At 41.1% G+C, this 27626-nt stretch overlaps 1 protein-coding gene across 1 annotated transcript in view; it reads right to left on the bottom strand.

Annotated features, from left to right (window-relative positions):
* Window positions 1–382: 382 nt before the first annotated feature.
* LOC308610103 (RAD52 motif-containing protein 1-like) overlaps window positions 383–27626 on the bottom strand; it is a 247799-nt gene continuing 220555 nt past the window's right edge. Inside the window, exons 2-6 of the mRNA XM_081259356.1 lie at window positions 5357–5479; window positions 4801–4981; window positions 3757–3843; window positions 2021–2106; window positions 383–577 (exon numbers count right to left, since the gene is read on the bottom strand). Coding sequence (XP_081115482.1) covers window positions 476–577; window positions 2021–2106; window positions 3757–3843; window positions 4801–4981; window positions 5357–5479 — 579 coding nt within the window. The 3' untranslated portion in view covers window positions 383–475. The remainder of the gene's footprint in view (window positions 578–2020; window positions 2107–3756; window positions 3844–4800; window positions 4982–5356; window positions 5480–27626) is intronic.

Genomic DNA, 27626 nt, shown 5'->3' with positions numbered 1-27626 from the left:
GCCGCTCCCAGGCACAGTGACCCAGGCCAGTGAGGAGCCAGAGCCACATCGTCCTTCAGAGCCGAACTGAACCGTTATGCCAGCGCTGCAACGCGAGGGCTCACCGTTAGCAACCGTTAGCAACCGCGTGTCCCTCCCCCACCTAATGTCCCACCCGTTATTTATGACATCTGTAGTTACTCCACCTTTATTAGGCTCCTGCGGAGATCCAATGCACACCACCAGAGTGAGCCTTTTTCCCAGAGTCCCCAGGGCACAAGCCACCCTTCCCCTTGCAAAGGTGACAATTACCTCCTTCCGGGCTCCCTTCCCAACCCCGCCCTGCCCTCCCAGGGCCCAAACAATGAGGCGGGATTTGGGCTGCAGACCCCAGTGGCCACAACCTCCAGCAGCCCAGGGGTGGAGGGGAGTTGGGAAGGATGCAGAGCTTCCCGAGGAAACCACAGGATGTGGCATTCTGGGAAATTCAAAAGTGCTAGTCCAGTTCTGGCAATCTGAACTCTTCCTCCTCGAAGCTGAAGTCTGAGAGACATTCTTCCTCCCTTTGGCTACAGGGCTGACAAGAAAAGTAGCTGACCTGCAAAGTGAGCACCAGTCAGGGTGGCGGGAGGGGAACACACCTTACAATTATTCTAAAATGTTGCCATTTCCTCCAAACTCTCAGTATTCACGTCTCATTATCAATTCACCACTCTGTTATCAGAGGTTACCACTGAATCAGTGATGACTCCAGAACATCTATAGGAGGGGTTTGGGCAGGTGAGCAATTCATCCTGGGAAAGAGTGTCTAAAACCAAGTGAATGGCCCTTTATATTAGCATGGGAAGACTTCCCCCATCCCACGTTGTCTCAACAGAGCCATTAATCTAGAAAAAGCTACTGTGTCACTTTTCAGAGGTCTACCCTGTGTGCAGACATGGAGAAGACACTTAGAATGTTAAAGTCAGCATGTTAAGTAATTTTCTTCAAATACTATAACTAGCACCCAGTTTACTTTCTTCACAGTCCTTTTCATATTCTATTTAATTTTAGTCCTTTTTAATTGTCTGGTACACCTGTAACACCTAAACTCCAAGAGAGAAGGAGCTTCATCTTATTTCCAGTGCCTAGCACATAATGGTTTCTCAATGGAACTGATTCCAAGATTGGCCTCATTTAGGAATGGATCTGTTGTTATAATCAGGTTTCCGAAATCTTTACTATCAATACGGAGTCCTTTCCTCTCACATTTCACAGGAAGCTAGACTTCTTAAAGTCCAAAACATGGATACGTTTGAAGTTTCCTTGACTGATTTAAATTGAATTAAAATAATTATTTCGTACAGGAAAAACTTTCAAAATTTTTACGTTTTTCAGAACATAACCACCTTTCCTTTCTCTACTTTCTTCCCTTCAAAACAAATTTTGCAACGTTGGGGTGAGTTAAATAATCAGAAAACTAGCCCCAAAATAAGCTCTCAATGACATGAAACACATTTTTTTGCTCCTTTTAAATAAAAATCCTATATACAGTACATTAATGTTTTCTTTTAGAAATTAAGTTGACAACTTAATCCCTAATTCGAGGCATCCATATAACTGGTTTACAGAAAGGTTCTTCAGCAAAATATTTAACACAAGATATATGCTGAGATCTGGGTAATATACCTTACTTGAAAGGCATGAATAGTTTTAAAACACTGTAGCATAATCACACTTAAGGCCATAGTTACTTTGTTCCCAAATCCCTGCAATTCTATTTGAGGGGAGTTCTAAAAGGCCTGTGTCTTCTCCTGTGTCCACAACTGTAGACGTACACTGATGGCCCTCAATCCTGCTCTCCAAACTTCAAATAACGGGCCAGAGGCAAGGCTCGGGACTTGGAAAAGTCCTAGAAATTCCCTGCCTCAAAAGCAGTTTCAGAGTTTCACATTTTCCTAAGGAAGACAGAGCTGAGTAGACATGCCAAAGTCTTCCAAATCCTGCTGCTTGTTTTGAATTATGGCTACACTGGCTGTGTTGAGTTTGTATCTCCATATACTTGAATTAAATCCTGTAGTTCCTCTTCAGTTCTAGCATCTGTGACCTCTTCACAGGGTCTATAGGCCACAGCTATTTTACCACTTTCTGAAATAAAGTTAACAAGGATCAATTCAGAAGTTTTCTTGTTCTAAAACTTCCTGTATACAATGGTAGCACCCAATAATTAGACATTCTTTTGATTTCTAAAAGCAGAAAATAAGAGCATTTTCCTAGAAGTTCCCTCATCTGACACTCCAGTTTTTATCATAATTATTTGTGAAAAAATATATAAGAAGTATCAACTTTGGTTCAAAAACCTTTATGATCTTAGAAATAAGAACTAAGGAATAATGACATAGAAATTAAAAGCTGTGGAAACAAAAATGTTCAATCACAATACAATGAAATTGGAAGGCATTAGGTGGGGGTCAAAATGAGTTCAAACCTGGAGAGATACCACTGGACTATAATAGATACTTCATATTAGAAGCAAGGCAAGGGCCTACTCCTTGGGACCAAACTTCTACCAGATACAATGAACAAAGCTTTGGAGACAGAGACAGAGAGAGACAGCATTTGAACACTCTACTGGCAGAAACTGGCCCATGTACCTTTTGGACAATACAGCTTTCCTCAAGGCAAGCTAGAGCCACCAGGCTTTTTGTCTACGGAGTTTGGAGTACATATAAGGAATACCTTGGCATTATTAGGAACAAACAACCCAGACATTTAGTTTGGTTCTTAAAGGTTGTTACCCAGAGTTGACAGCTGATGGAGATTCTGCCTGATGACCAGGGAAGTCAAACTTCACTGGAAGGACTGCCCAGGCTGGAAGGCCAAGACCAATCCAGGGTCAACTCTTACAAGCAAATAAGGTCTCTGACAACTTAGCTCGGATTTTCTCTAAGCCTGAAGGGCTGTGAAGCAGGGGAGCAATTCTGTTCCGGGAATCTACTCATCATGAAGTTTCCTTTGGGCACAGGCTGTGACATTCTCACCGCTGTATAACTCGATAGGGAACACAATCAACACTATTCAATAGCATGACCACTTTCAAGGCCCACAAAAACGTAGCCAATTATTATATAAGAATCATATTTACCCAATATATCAGAAATGAAAACTGAAATTAAACTGATTTCAAAAACATAATCTAATAAACTCTTCAACAAGAAAAAAATGATAATAATAATAGTCAGTATATTTTCTCTGCTTACTATGTTTCAGGCATAGTTCTAAGCTTTTTACATTCATCATCTCATTTACTCTTACAATATCCTCCATTAGGTGATAAGCTGTATTACTAGTCCTATTTGCAGATAAAGAAATTGCAGCTTAGAGATATTAAATACCTTCAAATGTCTCTGGCTAGAAAAACCTAAAATTGCAACAACAACAACAACAACAAAATCTAAGAGACAAAGTTAGGACTCAAACACAGGTGCCCAAGGCTTATAATCACTGCACTATTCTGTATGATAAGCAAGCAATTGGGGAAGAACTGGATCAAACACTTTCTGTATGAACTGAGGCAAGTCACTCTACATCTAAACACTGGGGACAATAATATTTGCTGTCATTTTTCTCATAAATGCCACAGAGAACACATTTAAGACTGCTGCTGTGAAAGCATCTGGTGAGCGAAAGAATATGTAATGTTTTAGACAACCATTATTTTCATCCAATTAACTTTTCAAGTAACGTTATTTGCTCACTGAAACTGAAGTACTTCAAGGACAATCAAAAAGGTCTTACCTAAGGCCACAATCAGCAGTTTCTGGAATGCGTCTGTCATAGCCTTCTGAATAGCAAGCTTCTGGGTTACCTTCCTTTCCATAAGGAATGATAATGACCCGAAATCCAACCAAAACAGATGAGTTTAAAATGCCTGTCTGCATAACTGACTTCTAGGTTATGTGTGTAAAACTAAAAATGCATCTGTGATTCTTAGATCATTATCTTAGTGATTAAGGGCAGGCACAACACTGGGGTACGGGTGAATGTCTCTGTTGTAGGTATACCCTGGCATGGCACAATTTTACTGCTCAGATCTATTCTGGAAGTTCCTAAAACACTCAATGGGAAATGCAAACCAAGAACGTGCACAAATCTCATACTACTCACAGATTTCAAATGGACAAGCTGAGGCTGCACTGCTACAGACCCTGCTCTCCTGTGCGTAAAGGGCTGGATTCATACAGTGAGATAGATTTGGCGGTAGTGCAGATGATCTGGCCTCTCCTCAACCATCACCCACTCAGGTGGATGGTGGAGCCTCCTCCACTCCATTCGCTAACAGCTCTGCCTCTGAGTTAAAACCCTAAGCCCAAGTGCCATGGATTCTAGGAAAAAACTCAGTACCAATCGGAATCCCCTTTCCAGGGATCTACATTTACTTTTTCTGCTCAGGCCCTTCTATAGGAGGCAAAGGACTGAATATTTACACAAGAGTTTATTTCAATCTTTAGACAATGATTTTCTTGGGATAACTGAAGGCCAGAAGACATCTGTATTTGAAGGAATATTTTAGCACATAACAAATCATTAACAACAACAACAAAAAAAACTAACTCATTTTCCCTCCTCCTAAGCTTCTTGGCAGGCGGTCAGTTCTAAAATTCTAAAGTTTAAGGTGCTGTCAGGTATTGCCTAAGATAAAAACCTATATTGTCAGGCAGAAAAAATCTGCCCAGGGCTTTAGTGGCTTAGAAAAGTGATGATGTGTCTGAAAAGGTGAGTTTCAGAAAGAAAGGAAAAAAGAGAAATCCCACTCCCTCACCTCCCCACACACAAACATACTGGAAAACAGACCTTCCTCCAACTTATCCAAAGGTTCCTCAGCCATTACAACTCTGGGACTCCTGCACTCGTGGGAGGGCAACACCACCTCTAAAGCACAGAAGAACTTCAGGCTTTGCTTCTGAAGTGGTGTCACAATAGCTTCATTTTCCCTTTCTTCAAGGTTAGAAAGATCCTGAAGCTGTTAGGATTATGAATTAAAGGCTAGACTTCAAAGTATCCTCTTGTTAGAAATAAAAACTAAACTCCAGCAATCCCAGGTAAAAGTTTAGGTATGCAATAGCTTCAAAATCAAGTGAGAGTTGCAAATGAATGACTAGATATGGACAAATATTTTTTATTATATACCATACAAATACTGGAGAAAATTATGGACACCGCCATCCAAGTCATTGAGATTATCACTAATTCTAGGTGGCAGGCCAATGCTCAGATACTTCCATGTGGAAGGCTCTCACACCTCCTCCCCATAGCCCTGTTTTATTCTTCTCTCTAAAGTCTAGGAGTTCAATGTTGAAAGGAGTCTGGTTAGTCAAAGAAAATCTACAGAGTTTACCTTGATGATCCTTTTTGACCACCCACTGAAACCAAAGTAGTGATTTGCCAATTCTTGGCATCTGGAGCTGTTTAGGGCCAGCGTATTATGTTGAACCGCCTTATGTCTGGTGCCGAGACGAACCTAAAGACATAAAAGACCGAAAAACATCACAATCCTACATAAGAGACTTGTTTTGGATATACCTGAGATTTATCAATACCAATTTCATAGAGTGGTTGTGAAGATTAAGTAGGACATTTTAAGCAATGAGCTCACAGTCAGCCCTAAATAAATGTTATTTATTATTTTTAAGTCAGGACTTTTCTGCATCATTTCCAGGTCCCCTGATTAACTGGAAGGTTCCCTTACCTATGGTGGTGAAAGTGATGATGAAAGCAACCAAGGAAGCCCAGCAGAAGCCTATCATGGGGCTGGGGGTAAGCAAAGGAAGTGAACTGTTTTACTCGTCTCATCCTGTAGCTCCTGCTTGAGAATATGACCTGAAGAGGAGGTAAGATGGACCTGCCACTGAATCAGGACCTTACTCTGTAGCACCCCCTCCCCAAGTTACTAACCCCTGTTAGAAGAGGGAATACCTATACCTCTATAAATGTAAATAAAGCAACCAAAAGAATTAGGGGTTCATCTGCATTAACAAGCTTCTTTGAGAGTGCAAATATTTCCAGTCTTAACTCTCTAAATAACTTACATATTACTGTGGAATTTTTACATCACTAGTTCTTTCTTAAATATCTATTTCCACTTTGAACAGGGTGTAGTATATAAATATAGTCATAAAAATTCAAATAATACAAATAAAGTCAAAGCATTGTTAATTCTTTATTGATTGGTTTGTGCATCTTCCTCTGTCACTAGTTTATGAGCTCCTTAAGTGCTTGAAGGAACCATATGTTATTCTTTCCTTGTTACCAGACGCAAGCATAGATCTTGGCATATAAGAGACGAGTGATGGTCTGCTGACTGAGTGAATGAATGAGTACATAAGAAAATGAAATTACTTTCTCCAACTGAAGCTGCCTGCTGGGAAGGAGAAATGAAGACTAATTTTTAAATGTTGAGTGTCGCATGAGAGGCTAGGCCCTGTACGGTGAGTCATAATGGAGCTGTCCTGGACAATTAGGAAGCTTCAGAAGGGCTCTGAGCCACTGCTACGAGACAGTTGACATCTGGGATAACCTTGCCACAGTTCTTGCTGGCAAACATTTCCCTTCGTGCTACTGAGAAAAACTCAGATACATTAGGCCTTTCCTTCATTTTATTTTAAGTTGTTATTCTCTTTTCTGTATTTATAAAAAATACAGGGGAAAAAAGATAAGAAGTATGTATACCTGCCAATGAATAAAATAACACATAATTGGAACGTCCCTGCTGGTGCAGTGGTTAAGACTCCATTCTCCCAATGCAGGGGGCCCAGGTTCAATCCCTGGTCAGGGAACTAGGTCTCACATGCATGCTGCAACTAAGAGTTCTCACACCACAGTTAAGGAACCTGCGAGCCACAACTAAAGGAGCCTGCCTGCTGCAACTGGGGAGCCCACATGCCGCAACTGGGGAGCCCTTGAGCCGCACCAAAGTGGCCCGCCTGCTGCAACTAAGACCCGGTGCAACAAATAAATAATTAAAATTTAAAAAGAACATATAATTAAAGTAGGTAACAATTTCGGGGGTGTGGGTAGTAAACTAAGGCTCGAAAATTAAATAAAGAAATCTAGGGCTTCCCTGGTGGCGCAGTGCCTGAGAGTCTGCCTGCCAATGCAGGGGACACGGGTTCATGCCCTGGTTCAGGAAGATCCCACATGCCACGGAGCAGCTGGGCCCGTGAGACATGGCTGCTGTGCCTGCGCGTCCGGAGTCTGTGCTCCACAATGGGAGAGGCCACAACAGTGAGAGGCCCACGTACCGCAAAAAAAAACAAAAAACAAAAAAAACCCAGAAAGTGCAAAACTGTTTCCTATCCCAGCCTCCTATCTTCCATCTTACAATCCTGTAACTGACACTGCAGAGAATCAAAGTCCACACCGTGTAGGATTTTTCCCACCAGTACAAAACACTGGCTCAAGGGCAAGTTCGAACTGGCTATTAATTCAGTTCAGCAAACATTTCCTGAGGCCAGGCCCTGTGTTAGAAGCACTAAACTCAAAGAGGAAGCATGCCATCACTGCTTTCAAGAAACTCAGATTCTAGCAAGACAGGCAAAGCACTAGTGAAAAATAACAAGAAATACCTTCCATCTGCCAAAAGGCATGAGCTGCCCTCAACAGAAGAACACAAGTTCACTGTGCAGAGATGATAGGGAGAGCACAGGGGAGTTTTTCAGAGAGAATGCACAAGAAGTCACCAAGACAAGAGAAAGCACATGATACACTCCAGGTGTGTCAGAGAAGGAGGGAAAGGAGCTAAGAATGCCCTCCAATGCCAAAAGAAGTGAGGGATTTATTCCATAGCAATGGAGCATGATGGGAGGTGTTTAAATAAAGAAGGGACCTATCGGGCAGTCCAGTGGTTGGGACTCCGCGCTTCCTCCATGGCGGAAAGGGGTGGGGGGAGGGTTTGATCCCTGGTCGGGGAACTAAGATCCCGCAGGCAACAGGGTGTGGTCAAAAAAAAAAAAAGAAGGAACCTATCATGTAGAAGTCCTGTGAACAACTGGTGATAAGCAGGCATTGCCATTAATAACAGACCACTAAGCAGTCCAAGTAATAGAGATTGAAAATTCAAGCGCAGCCTCTCCTGAGCTATACCACTCATAATGCAGGGATCAGGAAACCTGGGCAAAGAAGACCTAAGGCAAAGCACTAGTGAAAAATAACAAGAAATACCTTCCATCTGCCAAAAGGCATGAGCTGCCCTCAACAGAAGAACACAAGTTCACTGTGCAGAGATGATAGGGAGAGCACAGGGGAGTTTTTCAGAGAGAATGCACAAGAAGTCACCAAGACAAGAGAAAGCACATGATACACTCCAGGTATGTCAGAGAAGGAGGGAAAGGAGCTAAGGATGCCCTCCTATGCCAAAAGAAGTGAGGGATTTATTCCATAGCAATGGAGCATGATGGGAGGTGTTTAAATAAAGAAGGGACCTATCGGGCAGTCCAGTGGTTGGGACTCCGTGCTTCCTCCATGGCGGAAAGGGGTGGGGGGAGGGTTTGATCCCTGGTCGGGGAACTAAGATACCGCAGGCAACAGGGTGTGGTCAAAAAAGAAAAGAAGGAACCTATCATGTAGAAGTCCTGTGAACAACTGGTGATAAGCAGGCATTGCCATTAATAACAGACCACTAAGCAGTCCAAGTAATAGAGATTGAAAATTCAAGCGCAGCCTCTCCTGAGCTATACCACTCATAATGCAGGGATCAGGAAACCTGGGCAAAGAAGACCTAAGATCCTCTGACCTGACAGTCACAACACTGCTCCGGCGGACCACGCTTGCAAACCTCCCACCACCATCTCTGTCGGTTCCGAGACTGCTCTTCTTGCCTCTTCCCACCCTCGCTCACTCTCCCCACTTTCTACCTCACCAAACGGACCCAAGTTATAGGTCTCCTCCATCCTTCCAAAGCTCAATTTATGCCACTTCGCTTTTAAGAATGACCCACATTAGCGCCTGTTTTCCTAACCAAAAGAAATCCAAAGAGGTATCTATTTACACAAAAAAGGGGGGAAAATGAGGACAGTGTCTGGCATGTGTTGTGCAGCAGCCCATACAGAGGCAACTCGCACTGTGCGCTGCAAAAGCGGGTGCAAGGGGCACCACCCAGCTCCTTCCCGGGAACCACACTCAGCACCTCAGTGTCAAGCCACCATAGCTTTGAACTGTCACTGAGCTTCTGTACTTTAGCTCAATTTATTTTGTGCATCCGTTAGCAAGATGTGTCCTATGGTCACTGCTTCTTCACTTTGCACCACTTCGGCTTATGAAAGGTTTCATGGGAACGCTCTGCTTTCAGTCATTGGGGGAAACCCATACTTATTGTCCTCCCGCCTCCCTCCAGCCTACGCATCCACTCTCGGCCTGGCCTTTCCAGCTTTGAAAAGACAACCTGGCTCCGCCCTCTACAGCCTATATACTGCAGTGAAAGATGAGGGGAGAAGCTGACAGGCAGACAAAAGGAAGCAGCAGTGAGTGAGGCCTGGTGACAGACATTGGAAGAGTTCCAGACCCCTTCAACTTTTGAGATGTTTGGTATAACAAAAAATGTCGAAACACCTAAGGGATGGCATGAGAAAGAGCTCAAAATGCACTTCAGTATTTGTTAGCATTTGTTAAATATGGGTGGTACATACACGGGGTACAATGTAATATTCTCCACTTTTCTCAGTATGAAATTTTTAATTAAAAATATACCAAAACACGGTTTTGAAAATTACAGGATATTTAAAATGTTTATACATTTGACAAGTTAACACAACACAAAAAATGAAGTCTAATTGTGTAATTCACAAGGTAATCCAACAAATATTTAGAGTATTGTATCCTCAGGCATTACATGGCCTCCCTTTAAACTTCCTCAGCTCTCCCTCAGTGGGCTATAATTCCCAGTTTACTTTAAGGGAACTTCAATATTTAAGTTATGGTTGGTGTTTATGTCCCTTATACAAACATGCATTAATTTGGGGAAATCAATTATCAAACAAACATCAAAAGTAATCATTTCTACATTACTAATGTGACTTTGCCCATTAGAGATCAGAATGGCATTACAAGATCATCAGTGACTTATTCTATAGGCCAGAGTTGATGCTATTGACACTTTGGGCTCAACAGTTCTTTGTTGCAGAAGGCTGTCCTGTGCCTCATAAATCTTTCAGCAGCATCCCGGCCTCCGACCACTAGGTGCCAGGAGCACGTCTCCTGACTTACGACAACTAAAGATGTCTGTCTCCAGACATCAGCAAATGTCCCCTGGGGGGCAAAATCATTCCTGGTTGACACCTACTGATATAAACAAGCATATAGTGTTTGCTTGCCAAATAACAGCAACAGAAGATGGATAAATCCATGGATTCCAAAGGTCCTAGAATTAGCAAATCTTCTCTATACAACTCCTAGCCCACATCTAGAAAATATTACAAAAGGAAGCAAAATGAAAAGAAAAACTAACAACACATGAGCTAAAATCTTTACTAGGGACAGAACACAGCACAGTGATCCAAAGCACAGACTTGGAGCCAGAGGACTTACATTCAGAACTCACCAGCTGTCACTCACCAACTGTGTCACTCACCAGCTGTGTGACCTGGAGCAAATGACTTAGCCTCAAGTATCTCAACTTGCTCACCTCTAAAGTGGCAAGGAGACAACTAATACCTACCTCCTATGGTTATTTATTTTCACTTAATTAAGCGAAATAATACGTGTAAAGTGCTTAAAAGAATGCCTGGCATACAGTGAGTGCTCAGTAAGTGTTAGCTATTGTTATTTCACTAAAATTCCATATTTCCAATTTACACAAAGTGGAAATCACTTTACAGATTTCAACATACAACACCCTATTTTTAGAAAATAAAATATCATGCTATGTAACTACTTTATCTACGTGACAGAGGAATTATTTTCACCCATTTTCACCATCTCGGTAAAATAATAATGGTTATGATTATGCAATCATAATAATGATTATGCTCTCCAATAGCCACTGGAGAAACAAGTGTACTTGTACGTAGCTGACAAAGACAAGCTAACCCCTAAAACTGGCTCTGAGGGGAGATCACAAAGCCTACCATCAGCATTAATCACCAAACATATTAGCCAGGGACATCTCAATAAAAGTAACACAGAAGTAGAGATTAGGGACAGAATTACTAACTCCGGGAGCTATGGGGGGAAGTGACTTAATTTCAAGAGTTAATGTCTCTGATATGTAGGCTCAGGTGCCCACCTCAGCACTGGATATGAAGATGCCTACCACAATTAATCAGGTCCCAACAGTTCATTTCTAACTGCGGTCTCCCTGAACCTCACTGCGGGTACTTCTGTAGCGTAGCTCTCCATACAAGGCAGGTCTCTGGTAACTGTCTTCCCTGGTTCTTCAGAAAACAGCATGACCTGGCTACACATACTCCTGAAGAATTTCAAGCGTCTTCTGGAAAAACATAAAATAAAAACTGCCAGCCGAAGTCAAAGTGAGACAATGTCTCAAGCCACGCTAAAATGGACTATAAAAAACACAGAGATCTAGAAACTACCTCTACACGACACCAGCTCCCAGACACACCTCACCATGTAGCCGACACTCTTGGCCAGGATACACGGGTACACCCGTGTCTACAGCACGCAACCCTGCCACGTGGCGGACAGACACTGACCAAGCTGGGTCTTGTACAGCCTCTGCCATGGGGACAGAAAGGCCCGGAGAAGGGCGCTGAGTCGCTTAAACCCACCAGTGTGGGAAGAAGCACCACGTCCACCCATTGAGAACGCCACCCCTATTTGCCTTGACTCTTTCTCTTCCTGTTAAAAATTATCCAACTTTCACCAAAAGAATACACAACACTAACTTTCTGCAAACTCCTGCCCCTGTGGGGAACGGCATTACTGGAGGATGTAACTTCACACACAAAAAAGCTGGAATCAGTAACCAAGGTTCTAATTCAAATCCGGTCTAATTCAAATCCATTAACCCCTGTGATCCGTTGCCGATCTACAAAAAGAGCCTAACAGCACATTAGTCGTTTGACCAGCCAGCATCCATCCCTTTTTCTGGTAATAAAAGCCCACACATTTCCTCAGAGTAGGCACCTCTCCCCACCTCTCAGTCAGCGTGGCTACGGTAGGATCCACTCCGCCAAAGAGCCACGGGTGACACGTGACCAGAACTGGCCAATCCCAGTCTCACAGCCTCAAACAGCGATTGGCTCCAGGTCAGACATGTGACACCATAAGAGCCAATGAGACATCATGAGACCCTTCCTGAGGCTTCTGGGAAAGAGACAGGTGCTCCTTCCGGCTGAATCTAAACGCTGACAGGCTACAGGGGGTGGATATGCTACAGCCAATTTTCTAACATACAGTTCCTACAACTGAAGTCCATACAGGAAAAGGCAGAGTTGACTCGTGGGGAGAACCTGAGTCCTGATGACTTTACTTGAGCCCTGAATCCAGCTAGCTGTGCCTGACTTTGCAGTTAGGTGAGCCTAACTCAAATTTCTTTCCAGCTTAAGCCAATTTAGGTTGATATTTCAGGCAGCTGAAGCAAACTGATGTATATGTGTATATCTGATTAGTACCTCACAAGATGTGAAAAATGGAATGAACTGATAGCTGGCTTGTAAAACAGTGTATATATACATGATTATTAAAAACACTGGTCACAGGTATTGATTAATAATAACAAGTGCAAAGAGAAAAAAGTGGGCATGGGAGAGAAATGACTTAGTGTGATATGTGGTTATTCTGACTCTTGAAAATATTCCAAAACATTTGTTTAAACAATTTTATCATAAAGCTATTTCAGCAATAATAATAAGAATAATAACAAGAGCCATTTGTTGAATGCTTCCTGTGGGCCAGAGGCCCTTGAAATGACTATTATTATGTAATCTGCTTGAGTCCTCATAATGACCTTACAAGGTGGATGTTATTATTATCATTCCCACTAACAGATAAGGAAACTGAAGCACAGACAATTTAACTTACTCACCCAACAGTTACACTGTAAATAAAAGGCAGGATTCAAATGCAGACATTCTGATGCAGCTCGTGCTTTTAGCCATGACACTGAATCTGAACCTACACTCAGAGTTCTAATGCTGTTCCAGTGAAGCAGAAACTCAAACTCAGGCACTCCCCAAAGCATCAAATGGGAATGTAATATACCACTATTTTAACCCTGGAAGAGTCTTAAGGACTAATTCCTACATAGTTCTGCATTATGAAAGTATACATATTTAACCACATTAGTGATTATCATTTTTTTAAAAAGTGTGAAAACCCTCACAAACCTCAACCAATTGCATCCTTCGGTTAAACAAAAGTCCTAGATGTTCCCAAGACTAAGAGGTATATTAATTAGTACTACCTTTCCAGAAAATAACATTTGCACCTTCCACAAAGTCAACTTTATGAGGACATTCCCATCACTAAGTTACATTTCACCACTTTTGTAGAACAGAAACTTATTTTAAAATCTACCCATCTTAGTATAATACAAAAAAAGAAAAAATGTATGCATTGGACTTTCTCAAAATTAAACCTTTTTCCTCTTTGAAAGACACTATTATGTTAGAAGGATACGAAGCCAAGCTAAAGACTGAGAAAAAACCAACTGCAAATCACATACCTGAAAAAGGATTTGTATCCAAATACATAAAGAATGCTCAAAACTCAACAGTAGGAAAACAACCCAATTAAAAGCTGCGCAAAAGATTTCAACGGCACTTCACTAAGAGGACCTAATGATGGCAAATAAGCACATGAAAAGATGTCCAATGGCATTAGTCATCAGAGAAATGCAAATTAAAACCATGATAAGATATTACCACATACCTATTAGAATGGCTAAATTAAAATCACTGATAGTGTCAGTGATGTGGAACAGGTGTAATTCTCATACATTGCTAGTGGGAGAATAAAAAATGGTACAGACACTCTGGAAAAAGGGTTGACAGTTTCTCATAAAGTTAAAAATATACTCACTATATCACCCAGCAATCCCCTCTCCCCAGAGACAGCTACCCTAGATATAGAGAAATGAAAACTATGTTTGCACAAATGTCTGTACACAAATGTTTACAGCGTCTCTATACCTAAATGCTAAAAATAGGAAACAACCCATATGTCCTTTAATGAGTGACAATGGAAAACTACTCAGTAATAAAAAGGAATAAACTTAAAATACATGCAATAACGTAGATGAATCTCAAAAACACAGTAAAAGAACCCAATCTCAAAAGGTTACATGTATGATTCCATTTATAGAACATTCTCAAAAAGACAAAAATATAGGGATGGACAAAAGGTCAGTGGTTGCAGAGGTTATAGGATGGGGACAGTTAACTATAAAAGGATAGCATCAGGGAATTCTGCGGGGTGACATTATTCTGTATTCTGACTGAAGTGATGGTTGCACAAACTACACGTTCTAAATTAACAGAATAAAAGAAAAAAGTTTTACCGTACGATAATTTTAAGAATAAAATTTAAAAATTATTTTTAAATATGAAACTCAATGTCACAATGGACATGGTTATTAAACACTGGAAAGAAATAAAGAAGGATAACTTTGTTAATAAAAGGAAAACCTGGGCTTCCCTGGTGGTGCAGTGGTTGAGAGTCTGCCTGCCGACGGGGGGTAAACGGGTTCGAGACCTGGTCTGGAAGGATACCACGGGTCACGGGGCAACAGGGGCCGGGACCACAAACATTGAGCATGCGTGTCTGGAGGCTGTGCTCTGCAACAACAGGGTCCACGGCAGTGACAGGCCCACGCACCACGATGAAGAGTGGCCCACGCTCGCCGCAACTACAGAAGGCCCTCGCACAGAAACGGAGACCCAACACAGCCAAAAATAAATAAAAAATAAATAAAAATAAATACATTTAAAAGGAAAACCTATACATTTCCTTTTCTGCAAATGTAGGTTTTTGAGACAAGAGTAGAGCCTCAGAAAGAATGTCTGCAAACAGAACAATAACTAGTTGACTAAGTACAAAATGTAGGATACTTTTGAAGAATCCAATCACAGCTAGACAACTGGTCCAGAACCAAAAGTAAATACTAGAAGAAAAATGAAATCAACAGTGTAACACAGAGGTGGTAGGCAGACTGGCCTGGACTAAGACATCTTCAGTAATAGATAATAAGCGTGGTGATTTGTAAGCATCATTCTTGTCCCAACGGGGACTTCCTTCTGTGACAGTATAAGGATACCACCAGATCATCTGGAAATCAAGTCATGAAATGTACTTTTATACTTTTAAAAATCAATTCTTGTCCTTAAATTAACTTTTCTTGTCAGTTTCGTCATGGTCCTCTATTACTTCTAAAACATTAAATCTGAATTGATTAGAGACAGACATCAAAAAATAAAAATAAACTGTGATCAAATAGCAGGAACAAAGAGTAGTAACTAAAATTTCTTCAATCTAAACTGAAGATGATTTCTGTATCTCTGTCTTTTACATTTGTCTCCATTAGGGGAAAAAATTATGTACCTCATAATTAACTTGTCTGGAATGAATCAGACTGCATTTGTAAAGGTTTCAGAAGACCAATGAGCTATGCTAAACATTACCACTATCCACCTGAGCAGAAATTACTATACTTAAGTTTGTTTACATAACTGACAAAACAAAAATTTAAACTAACGAAGAACTACTAGAAAAAAAAATTAGAGATTCATTTTTTTAAGTCAGTAATTTGCCTTTAGTCACTAATTTGCCTCATACATTATGATTTTCCCTGTGGAAACCCAATTATTATCCTGAAAACAAGACCACTTTAGAAAGCAAATACATTGTGACAAAAGAAAGAAAAGGCAGATTGATGCATTACTAAAATAACTCACACGCCATACCCTAAGGAGTAAAGAAGCCATGGCAGAGTAGGCCCCCTTCTCCTCAATGGACAGCACAGCTGTGGGGAAGACACTGCAGCTAGCAGAAGCGTGTCACACTTCCTCAGGGAGGAAGCAAGTTACAGAACACTCTAAGAGGGTGCCCATAAACTGATGGCCACACTAATTACCCAGCGTCCAGGCCACCCACAGGAAGACTGCAACCAAACCTTCCCACCATTGCCACAAAGGCCCCAGGAACCGTTAGGCCTCTGAGGCTCTGCCAATGCCCTTCCCTCTACCCAAATATCCTTTCCCTCCTCTCTCTGGGCCTGAGTCCTGCCAAGCTATAAATGAACACACCAAGGGCTATTTTTCTAAGAATGCCTCTCTCAAAACCAAAATTTCTTCATCTAGAATGATCTGCCTCTTACTCATCCATCATTATCTTGGATTAAATACATCATGTAAGATGCCTTATCTGACCAACACAACTAGTTTAGAAATAAGAGTCATGTTTTAGACCATCTATGACATGACATGACAACCATTCAGCTCACTAAAACCATTCAATAAACACTCTAATTGAATTTCCCAAAGAGTTAACCTAAAATAACCTAAATGCCAAGCATCCCAAGAACCGTCCTGAACCAAATTCACTTCTCATTCGAATGCCAATGTCATAGACAGGGATGTTGTATTGTCTTTAAATATAGTTGCCTTTATCCAAAACTAGAATCTCTGATGAATTTATGGGACACACATGTAAAATATTCTGCAAAGTAAAAAAGATTCATTTATTGTATTGTGCTTAATATTCAGCCAGACATGCATTTTTCTCTAAAATATATACAATTACGGAGTATGCAAGAAGCATTAGAAGAGAGAGTAAATCTATTGAGAAGAAAACTGGAAGCTAAGGTCATCAATCATTTTCTACTTTGAATAATCTCCTTCATAAAGAAGTAAATTCTCCTGAATCCCAGAAAGAATGGAATTAAATACAGCAAAGTATAATATTTTAAATACATAAAATATATATATTGACGGACCTTCTACCAACTATTTTAGTAACTTCAATTATTTAAAAACACCATAAATTTAAGAAAAGTTATATCAAGAGCTAAAATTGAAAATTATTTTCCACCTATTAGTTTGAGTTTCCTGACCCATTTTTGAGAATTGTCAGCATTCTGGATCAATAATTCCAAATTATTTCTTGAATAGAGTGAGATTCCTCCTAAGTCATTTAACATGCTTACTAATCAATAAAGAAATGAAAAAAACAAAAAACCCATATTTATGAAGAAAGCAAATTATATTACAAGACTGACTTTGAGAAAATTATGCTGATTGCCAAGAAAATTTTATTATTATAAAACATTTTCTGTCATTTGTATTTCTTCATTTTCCCTTCCAGGTTATCTGTGTAGCCTTGTAAACATATCATAATCCAAAGAAGTTAACCTTTATAAATAAAATGCAAATCATCACAAGACAGCAAACTGCATAATTAAAACAAAAGTATACTGGTCTTCCATCGTGGCACAGGGATTGAGAGTCTGCCTGCCGATGCAGGGGACACGGGTTCGTGCACTGGTGCAGAAAGATTCCACATGCCGTGGAGTGGCTAGGCCCATGAGACATGGCCGCTGAGCCTGTGCATCCGGAGCCTGTGCTCCACAACGGGAGAAGCAACAACAGTCAGAGGACCACGTAGTGAAAAAAAAAAAGCATACAACCATCATCCCAAGCAGATTACAAAAAGGAAAGCACATTATAAAATAGTAGTCTAGAAGCCTGCTTTTGAAAATATCTATCTATATGCATTGAATATCTTATATAAAAAGACAAGAGATAGAGATGAAACAAAATATTAAAAGTAAACATCTCCTTCCCCAAAATCCTAACTCCATTCCAGTCATGATGAGAACATCACACAAACCCAAGTTGAGGGACAGTCTATGAAATACGTGAACCAGGACTCTTCAAAATTGTCATTAAGAAAAGGAAAGTCTTTGACTTTTCTGTTGGTGCAGTGGTTAAGAATCCGTCTGCCAATGCAGGGGACATGGGTTCCAGCCCTGGTGTGGGAAGATCCCACACGTTGCAGAGCAACTAAGACCGTACGTCACAACAACTGAGCCTGCGCTGTAGAGCCCGCGAGCCACAACTACTGAGGCCACACGTACCAACTACTGAAGCCTGCACATGCTAGGGCCTGTGTGCCGCAACTACTGACCCCAGGTGCTGCAATTACTGAAGCCCGCACACTTAGAGCCCATGTTCCACAACAAGAGAAGCCACCTCAATGAGAAGTCTGCACAGCACAACAAAGAGTAGCCGCAACTTGCCAAAACCAGAGAAAGCCCGCGGGCAACAACAAAGACCCAACACAGCCAAATATAAACAATAATAAAGATAAATAAATAAAGGCATCATCACATAAAAACAAATGAGGAAATAAAATTTTTCAAAAAAGAATAACTGGTGGGGCAGTGGTTAAGAGTCTGCCTGCCAGTGCAGGAGACACGGGTTTGAACCCTGGTCCGGAAAGATCCCACATGCTTCATAGCAACTAAGCCCGTGAGCAACAACTACTCAAGCTGTGCGTCTGGAGCCTGTGCTCCGCAACAAGAGGGACCACGACAGTGAGAGGCCCAGGCACAATGATGAGGAGTGCCCCAGCTGGCCACAAAGAGAGAAGGCCTTCGCACAGAAAAGAAGACCGAACACACCCAAAAATAAATAAAAAATAAATAAAAATAAATACATTTAAAAGGAAAAGCTATATATTTCCCTTCCTGCAAATGTAGGTTTTCGAGGCAAGAGTAGAGCCTCAGAAAGAATGTCTGCAAACAGGACAATCACTAGTTCAATAAGTACAAGATGTAGGATACTTTTCAAGAATCCCATCACAGCTAGATAATTGGTCCCGAACCAAAAGTAAATACTGGAAGAAAAATTAAATCAACAGTGTACCACACAGGTGGTAGGCAGACTGGCCTGGACTAAGACATCTTCAGTAATAGATAATAAGGGTGCTGATTTGTAAGCATCATTCTCGTCCCACTGTGGACTTCCTTCTGCGACAGTATAAGGATACCACCAGATCATCTGGAAATCAAGTCATGAAATGTACTTTTATATTTTAAAAAATCAATTATTGTCCTTAAATTAACTTTTCTTATCAGTTTAGTCAGGGTCCTCTATTACTTCTAAATCATTAAATCTAATTTGATTAGAGACAGGCTTCAAAAAATAAAAATAAACTGTGATCAAATAGCAGGAACAAACAGTAGCAACTAAAATTTCCTCAATCTAAACTGAAGATGATTCCTGTGTCTCTGACTTTTACATTTGTCTCCATTAGGGGACAAAACTATGTACCTCATAAATAACTTGGCTGGAATGAATCAGACTGCATTTGTAAAATTTCATAAGACCAATGAGCTGTGCTAAACAGTACCACTATCCACCTGAGCAGAAATTACTATCCATAAGTTTCTTTACATAACTAACAAAACAAAAATTGAAACAAAAGAAGAACTCCTAGAAAAATATTAGAGATTCATTTTTTAAGTCAGGAATTTGCCTTTAGTCAGTAATTTGCCTCATACATTATGATTTTCCCTGTGGAAACCCAATTATTATCCTGAAAACAAGACCACTTTAGAAAGCAAATGCATCGTGACAAAAGAAAGAAAAGGCAGGTTGATACATTATTAAAATAACTCACACGCCATACCCTGAGGAGTAAGGAAGCCATGGCAGAGCAGGCCCCCTTCTCCTCAATGGACAGCACAGCTGTGGGGAAGACACTGCAGCTAGCAGAAGCGTGTCACACTTCCTCAGGGAGGAAGCAAGTTACAGACCACTCTAGAGAGGGCGCCCAGAAACTGATGGCCACGCTCATTACCCAACGTCCAGGCTACCCACAGGCTGACTGCAACCCAACTTTCCCACCATTCCCACAAAGGCCCCAGGAACCGTCAGGCCTCTGAGGCTCTGCCAATGCCCTTCCCCCTACCCAAATATCCTTTCCCTCCTCTCTCCGGAACTCAATCCTGCCCAGCTCTAAATGAACACACCAAGGTCTATTTCCCTAAGAATGCCTCTCTCAAAACCAAAATTTCTTCATCTAGAATGATCTGCCTCTTACTCATCCTTCATTATCTTGGATTAAATACATCATGTAAGACGCCTTATCTGACCAACACAACTAGTTTAGAAATAAGAGTCATGTTTTAGACCATCTATGACATGACATGGCAACCATTCAGCTCACTAAAACCATTCAATAAACACTCTAATTGAATTTCCCAAAGAGTTGACCTAAAATAACCTAAATGCCAAGCATTCCAAGAACCCTCCTGAACCAAATTCACTTCTCATTCGAATGCCAATGTCATACACAGGGATGTTGTATTGTCTTGAAATGTACTTGCCTTTATCCAAAACTAGAATCTCTGATGAATCTATGGGACACACATGTAAAATATTCTGCAAAGTCAAAAAGCTTTATTTATCGTACTGTGCTTAATATTCAGCCAGACCTGCAGTTTTCTCTAAAACTTATACAATTACTGAGTATGCAAGAAGCATTAGAAGAGAGACTAAGTCTATTGAGAAGAAAACTGGAAGCGAAGGTCATCAATCATTTTCTACTTGGAATCATCTCTTTCATAAAGAGGTAAATGCTCCTAAATTCCAGAATGAATGGAATTCAATACAGCAAAGTAAAATGCTTTCATTACATAAAATAAATATCTTGATGGACCTTCCACCATCTGTTTTAGTAACTTCAATTATAAAAAAACCCCTAAATTTAAGAAAAGTTATATCAACAGCTAAAATTGAGATTTTTTTTCCATCTATTACATTGATTTTCCTGACCCATTTTTGAGAATTCTCAGCATTCTAGATCAAGAATTCCAAATTATTTCTTGAAGAGAGTGAGATTCCTCCCAAGTCATTTAACATGCTTACTAATCAATAAAGATATGAAAAAACAAAAAAAAACATATTTATGAAGCAAGCAAATTATATTAAAACACTGACTTTGAGAAAAGGTTTCTGCTTGCCAAGAAAATTTTATTATTATAAAACATTTTCTGTCATTTGTATTTCTTCATTTTCCCTTCCAGATTATCTGTGTAGCCTTGTAAACACATCATAATCCAAAGCAGTTGAGCTTTATTATCAATAAAATGTAAATCAATGCAAGAGAGCCAACTGCATAAATAAAACAAAAGTGTACCGTGCTTCCCTGGTGGAGCAGTGGTTGAGAGCCTGCCTGCCGATGCAGGGGACACGGCTTCGTGCCCCGGTCTGGGAAGATCCCACATGCCGCGGAGCGGCTAGGCCCCTGAGCCATGGCCGCTGAGCCTGGGTGTCCGTAGCCTGTGCTCCACCACGGGAGAGGCCACAAGAGTGAGAGGCCCGTGTACCGAAAAAAAGAAAGCATACCAGCATCATCCCAAGCAGACTACAATATAGCAAGCAGATTATAAAATAATAGTCTACAAGCCTGCTTTTTAAAATATATATCTAAATGCATTGTATATCTTATATAAAAAGCCAAGAGATAGAGATGAAACAAAATATTAAAAGTAAACATCTCCTTCCCCAAAACCCTTACTCCCTTCCTGTCACGAGGAGAACATCACACAAACCCAAGCTGAGGGACAGTCTATGAAATACGTGAACCAGGACTCTTCAAAATTGTCATTAAGAAAAGGAAAGTCTGGGACTTTCCTGGTGGTGCAGTGCTTAAGAATCCGTCTGCCAATGCAGGGGACACGGGTTCCAGCCGTGGTCTGGGAAGATCCCACATGGCGCAGAGCAACTAAGCCCGTACGTCACGACTACTGAGCCTGCGCCCTAGAGCCCGCGAGCCACAACTGCTGAGGCCACACGCCGCAACTACTGAAGCCCACGCACTCTAGGGCCTGTGTGCCGCAACTACTGAGCCCAGCTGCTGCAATTACTGAAGCCCGCACACTTAGAGCCCGTGCTCCGCAACAAGAGAAACCACAACAATCAGCAGTCCACGCACCACAACAAAGAGTAGCCCCCACTTGCCACAACCAGAGAAAGCCCGCGCGCAGCAACAAAGACCCAACACAGCCAAATATAAACAATAATAAAAATAAATAAATAAAGGCATCCTCACATAAAAACAAAAGAGGAAATAATGTTTTCAAAAAACAATAACTGGTGGGGCAGTGGTTAAGAGTCCGTCAGCCAGTGCAGGAGACACGAGTTTGAGCCCTGGTCCGGGAAGATCCCACATGCTGCAGAGCAACTAAGCCCATGAGCCACAACTACTCAGCCTGCGCGTCAGGAGCCTGTGCTCCGCAACAAGAGGGGCCGCGGCAGTGACAGGCCCACGCACCACGATGAGGAGTGGACCCTGCTCGCCGCAACTAGAGAAGGCCCTCGCACAGAAACGAAGACCCAACACAGCCAAAAATAAATTAAAAAATAAATAAAAATAAGTACATTTAAAAGGAAAACCTATACATTTCCCTTTCTGCAAATGTAGGTTTTCGAGGCAAGAGTAGAGCCTCAGAAAGAATGTCTGCAAACAGGACAATCACTAGTTCACTAAGTACCAGATGTAGGATACTTTTCAAGAATCCCATCACAGCTAGATAATTGGTCCCGAACCAAAAGTAAATACTGGAAGAAAAATGAAATCAACAGTGTACCACACAGGTGGTAGGCAGACTGGCCTGGACTAAGACATCTTCAGTAATAGATAATAAGGGTGCTGATTTGTAAGCATCATTCTCGTCCCACTGTGGACTTCCTTCTGCGACAGTATAAGGATACCACCAGATCATCTTGAAATCAAGTCATGAAATGTACTTTTATAGTTTTAAAAATCAATTCTTGTCCTTAAATTAACTTTTCTTGTCAGTTTAGTCAGGGTCCTCTATTACTTCTAAATCATTAAATCTTATTTGATTAGAGACAGGCTTCAAAAAATAAAAATAAACTGTGATCAAATAGCAGGAACAAACAGTAGTAAGTGAAATTTCTTCAATCTAAACTGAAGATGATTTCTGTATCTCTGTCTTTTACATTTGTCTCCATTGGGCAAAAAATTACGTACCTCATAGTTAACTTGGCTGGAATGAATCAGACTGCATTTGTAAAATTTCATAAGACCAATGAGCTGTGCTAAACAGTACCACTATCCACCTGAGCAGAAATTACTATCCATAAGTTTCTTTACAAAACTAACAAAACAAAATTTGAAACAACAGAAGAACTACTAGAAAAATATTAGAGATTCATTTTTTAAGTCAGGAATTTGCCTTTAGTCAGTAATTTGCCTCATACATTATGATTTTCCCTGTGGAAACCCAGTTATTATCCTGAAAACAAGACCACTTTAGAAAGCAAATGCATCGTGACAAAAGAAAGAAAAGGCAGGTTGATACATTATTAAAATAACTCACACGCCATACCCTGAGGAGTAAGGAAGCCATGGCAGAGCAGGCCCCCTTCTCCTCAATGGACAGCACAGCTGTGGGGAAGACACTGCAGCTAGCAGAAGCGTGTCACACTTCCTCAGGGAGGAAGCAAGTTACAGACCACTCTAGAGAGGGCGCCCAGAAACTGATGGCCACGCTCATTACCCAACGTCCAGGCTACCCACAGGCTGACTGCAACCCAACGTTCCCACCACTCCAACAAAGGCCCCAGGAACCGTCAGGCCTCTGAGGCGCTGCCAATGCCCTTCCCCCTACCCAAATATCCTTTCCCTCCTCTCTCCGGAACTCAATCCTGCCCAGCTCTAAATGAACACACCAAGGTCTATTTCCCTAAGAATGCCTCTCTCAAAACCAAAATTTCTTCATCTAGAATGATCTGCCTCTTACTCATCCATCATTATCTTGGATTAAATACATCACGTAAGATGCCTTATCTGACCAACACAACTAGTTTACAAATAAGAGTCATGTTTTAGACCATCTATGACATGACATGGCAACCATTCAGCACACTAAAACCATTCAATAAACACTCTAATTGAGTTTCCCAAAGAGTTGACCTAAAATAACCTAAATGCCAAGCATTCCAAGAACCGTCCTGAACCAAATTCACTTCTCATTCGAATGCCAATGTCATACACAGGGATGTTGTATTGTCTTGAAATGTACTTGCCTTTATCCAAAACTAGAATCTCTGATGAATCTATGGGACACACGTGTAAAATATTCTGCAAAGTCAAAAAGCTTTATTTATCGTACTGTGCTTAATATTCAGCCAGACCTGCAGTTTTCTCTAAAACTTATACAATTACTGAGTATGCAAGAAGCATTAGAAGAGAGACTAAGTCTATTGAGAAGAAAACTGGAAGCGAAGGTCATCAATCATTTTCTACTTTGAATCATCTCTTTCATAAAGAGGTAAATGCTCCTAAGTTCCAGAATGAATGGAATTCAATACAGCAAAGTAAAATGCTTTCATTACATAAAATAAATATCTTGATGGACCTTCCACCATCTGTTTTAGTAACTTCAATTATAAAAAAAACCCGTAAATTTAAGAAAAGTTATATCAACAGCTAAAATTGAGATTTTTTTTCCATCTATTACTTTGATTTTCCTGACCCATTTTTGAGAACTGTCAGCATTCTACATCAAGAATTCCAAATTATTTCTTGAAGAGAGTGAGATTCCTCCCAAGTCATTTAACATGCTTACTAATCAATAAAGATATGAAAAAAAAACATATTTATGAAGCAATCAAATTATATTAAAACACTGACTTTGAGAAAAGGTTGCTGCTTGCCAAGAAAACTTTATTATTATAAAACATTTTCTGCCATTTGTATTTCTTCATTTTCCCTTCCAGCTTATCTGTGTAGCCTTGTAAACACATCATAATCCAAAGCAGTTGAGCTTTATCAATAAAATGTAAATCAATGCAAGAGAGCCAACTGCATAAATAAAACAAAAGTGTACCATGCTTCCCTGGTGGAGCAGTGGTTGAGAGCCTGCCTGCCGATGCAGGGGACACGGCTTCGTGCCCCGGTCCGGGAAGATCCCACATGCCGCGGAGCGGCTAGGCCCCTGAGCCATGGCCGCTGAGCCTGCGTGTCCTTGGCCTGTGCTCCACCACGGGAGAGGCCACAAGAGTGAGAGGCCCGTGTACCGAAAAAAAGAAAGCATACCACCATCATCCCAAGCAGACTACAATATAGCAAGCAGATTATAAAATAATAGTCTACAAGCCTGCTTTTTAAAATATATATCTAAATGCATTGAATATCTTATATAAAAAGCCAAGAGATAGAGATGAAACAAAATATTAAAAGTAAACATCTCCTTCCCCAAAACCCTACCTCCCTTCCTGTCACGAGGAGAACATCACACAAACCCAAGCTGAGGGACAGTCTATGAAATACGTGAACCAGGACTCTTCAAAATTGTCATTAAGAAAAGGAAAGTCTGGGACTTTCCTGGTGGTGCAGTGCTTAAGAATCCGTCTGCCAATGCAGGGGACACGGGTTCCAGCCCTGGTCTGGGAAGATCCCACATGGCGCAGAGCAACTAAGCCCGTACGTCACGACTACTGAGCCTGCGCCCTAGAGCCCGCGAGCCACAACTGCTGAGGCCACACGCCGCAACTACTGAAGCCCACGCACTCTAGGGCCTGTGTGCCGCAACTACTGAGCCCAGCTGCTGCAATTACTGAAGCCCGCACACTTAGAGCCCGTGCTCCGCAACAAGAGGAACCACAACAATCAGCAGTCCACGCACCACAACAAAGAGTAGCCCCCACTTGCCACAACCAGAGAAAGCCCGCGCGCAGCAACAAAGACCCAACACAGCCAAATATAAACAATAATAAAAATAAATAAATAAAGGCATCCTCACATAAAAACAAAAGAGGAAATAATGTTTTCAAAAAACAATAACTGGTGGGGCAGTGGTTAAGAGTCCGTCAGCCAGTGCAGGAGACACGGGTTTCAGCCCTGGTCCGGGAAGATCCCACATGCTGCAGAGCAACTAAGCCCATGAGCCACAACTACTCAGCCTGCGCGTCAGGAGCCTGTGCTCCGCAACAAGAGGGGCCGCGGCAGTGACAGGCCCACGCACCACGATGAGGAGTGGCCCCTGCTCGCCGCAACTAGAGAAGGCCCTCGCACAGAAACGAAGACCCAACACAGCCAAAAATAAATAAATAAATAAATAAAAATAAGTACATTTAAAAGGAAAACCTATACATTTCCCTTTGTGCAAATGTAGGTTTTCGAGGCAAGAGTAGAGCCTCAGAAAGAATGTCTGCAAACAGGACAATCACTAGTTCACTAAGTACAAGATGTAGGATACTTTTCAAGAATCCCATCACAGCTAGATAATTGGTCCCGAACCAAAAGTAAATACTGGAAGAAAAATGAAATCAACAGTGTACCACACAGGTGGTAGGCAGACTGGCCTGGACTAAGACATCTTCAGTAATAGATAATAAGGGTGCTGATTTGTAAGCATCATTCTCGTCCCACTGTGGACTTCCTTCTGCGACAGTATAAGGATACCACCAGATCATCTGGAAATCAAGTCATGAAATGTACTTTTATATTTTTAAAAATCAATTCTTGTCCTTAAATTAACTTTTCTTGTCAGTTTAGTCAGGGTCCTCTATTACTTCTAAATCATTAAATCTTATTTGATTAGAGACAGGCTTCAAAAAATAAAAATAAACTGTGATCAAATAGCAGGAACAAACAGTAGTAAGTGAAATTTCTTCAATCTAAACTGAAGATGATTTCTGTATCTCTGTCTTTTACATTTGTCTCCATTGGGGCAAAAAATTACGTACCTCATAATTAACTTGGCTGGAATGAATCAGACTGCATTTGTAAAATTTCATAAGACCAATGAGCTGTGCTAAACAGTACCACTATCCACCTGAGCAGAAATTACTATCCATAAGTTTCTTTACAAAACTAACAAAACAAAAATTGAAACAAAAGAAGAACTACTAGAAAAATATTAGAGATTCATTTTTTAAGTCAGGAATTTGCCTTTAGTCAGTAATTTGCCTCATACATTATGATTTTCCCTGTGGAAACCCAGTTATTATCCTGAAAACAAGACCACTTTAGAAAGCAAATGCATCGTGACAAAAGAAAGAAAAGGCAGGTTGATACATTATTAAAATAACTCACACGCCATACCCTGAGGAGTAAGGAAGCCATGGCAGAGCAGGCCCCCTTCTCCTCAATGGACAGCACAGCTGTGGGGAAGACACTGCAGCTAGCAGAAGCGTGTCACACTTCCTCAGGGAGGAAGCAAGTTACAGACCACTCTAGAGAGGGCGCCCAGAAACTGATGGCCACGCTCATTACCCAACGTCCAGGCTACCCACAGGCTGACTGCAACCCAACGTTCCCACCACTCCAACAAAGGCCCCAGGAACCGTCAGGCCTCTGAGGCTCTGCCAATGCCCTTCCCCCTACCCAAATATCCTTTCCCTCCTCTCTCCGGAACTCAATCCTGCCCAGCTCTAAATGAACACACCAAGGTCTATTTCCCTAAGAATGCCTCTCTCAAAACCAAAATTTCTTCATCTAGAATGATCTGCCTCTTACTCATCCATCATTATCTTGGATTAAATACTTCATGTAAGATGACTTATCTGACCAACACAACTAGTTTACAAATAAGAGTCATGTTTTAGACCATCTATGACATGACATGGCAACCATTCAGCACACTAAAACCATTCAATAAACACTCTAATTGAGTTTCC

Source organism: Mesoplodon bidens (assembly GCF_964165515.1).
Source record: "Mesoplodon bidens genome assembly, contig: HAP1_SCAFFOLD_150, whole genome shotgun sequence".
NCBI lineage: Eukaryota > Metazoa > Chordata > Mammalia > Artiodactyla > Ziphiidae > Mesoplodon > Mesoplodon bidens.
This window is presented reverse-complemented; position numbering and strand designations above follow the sequence as displayed.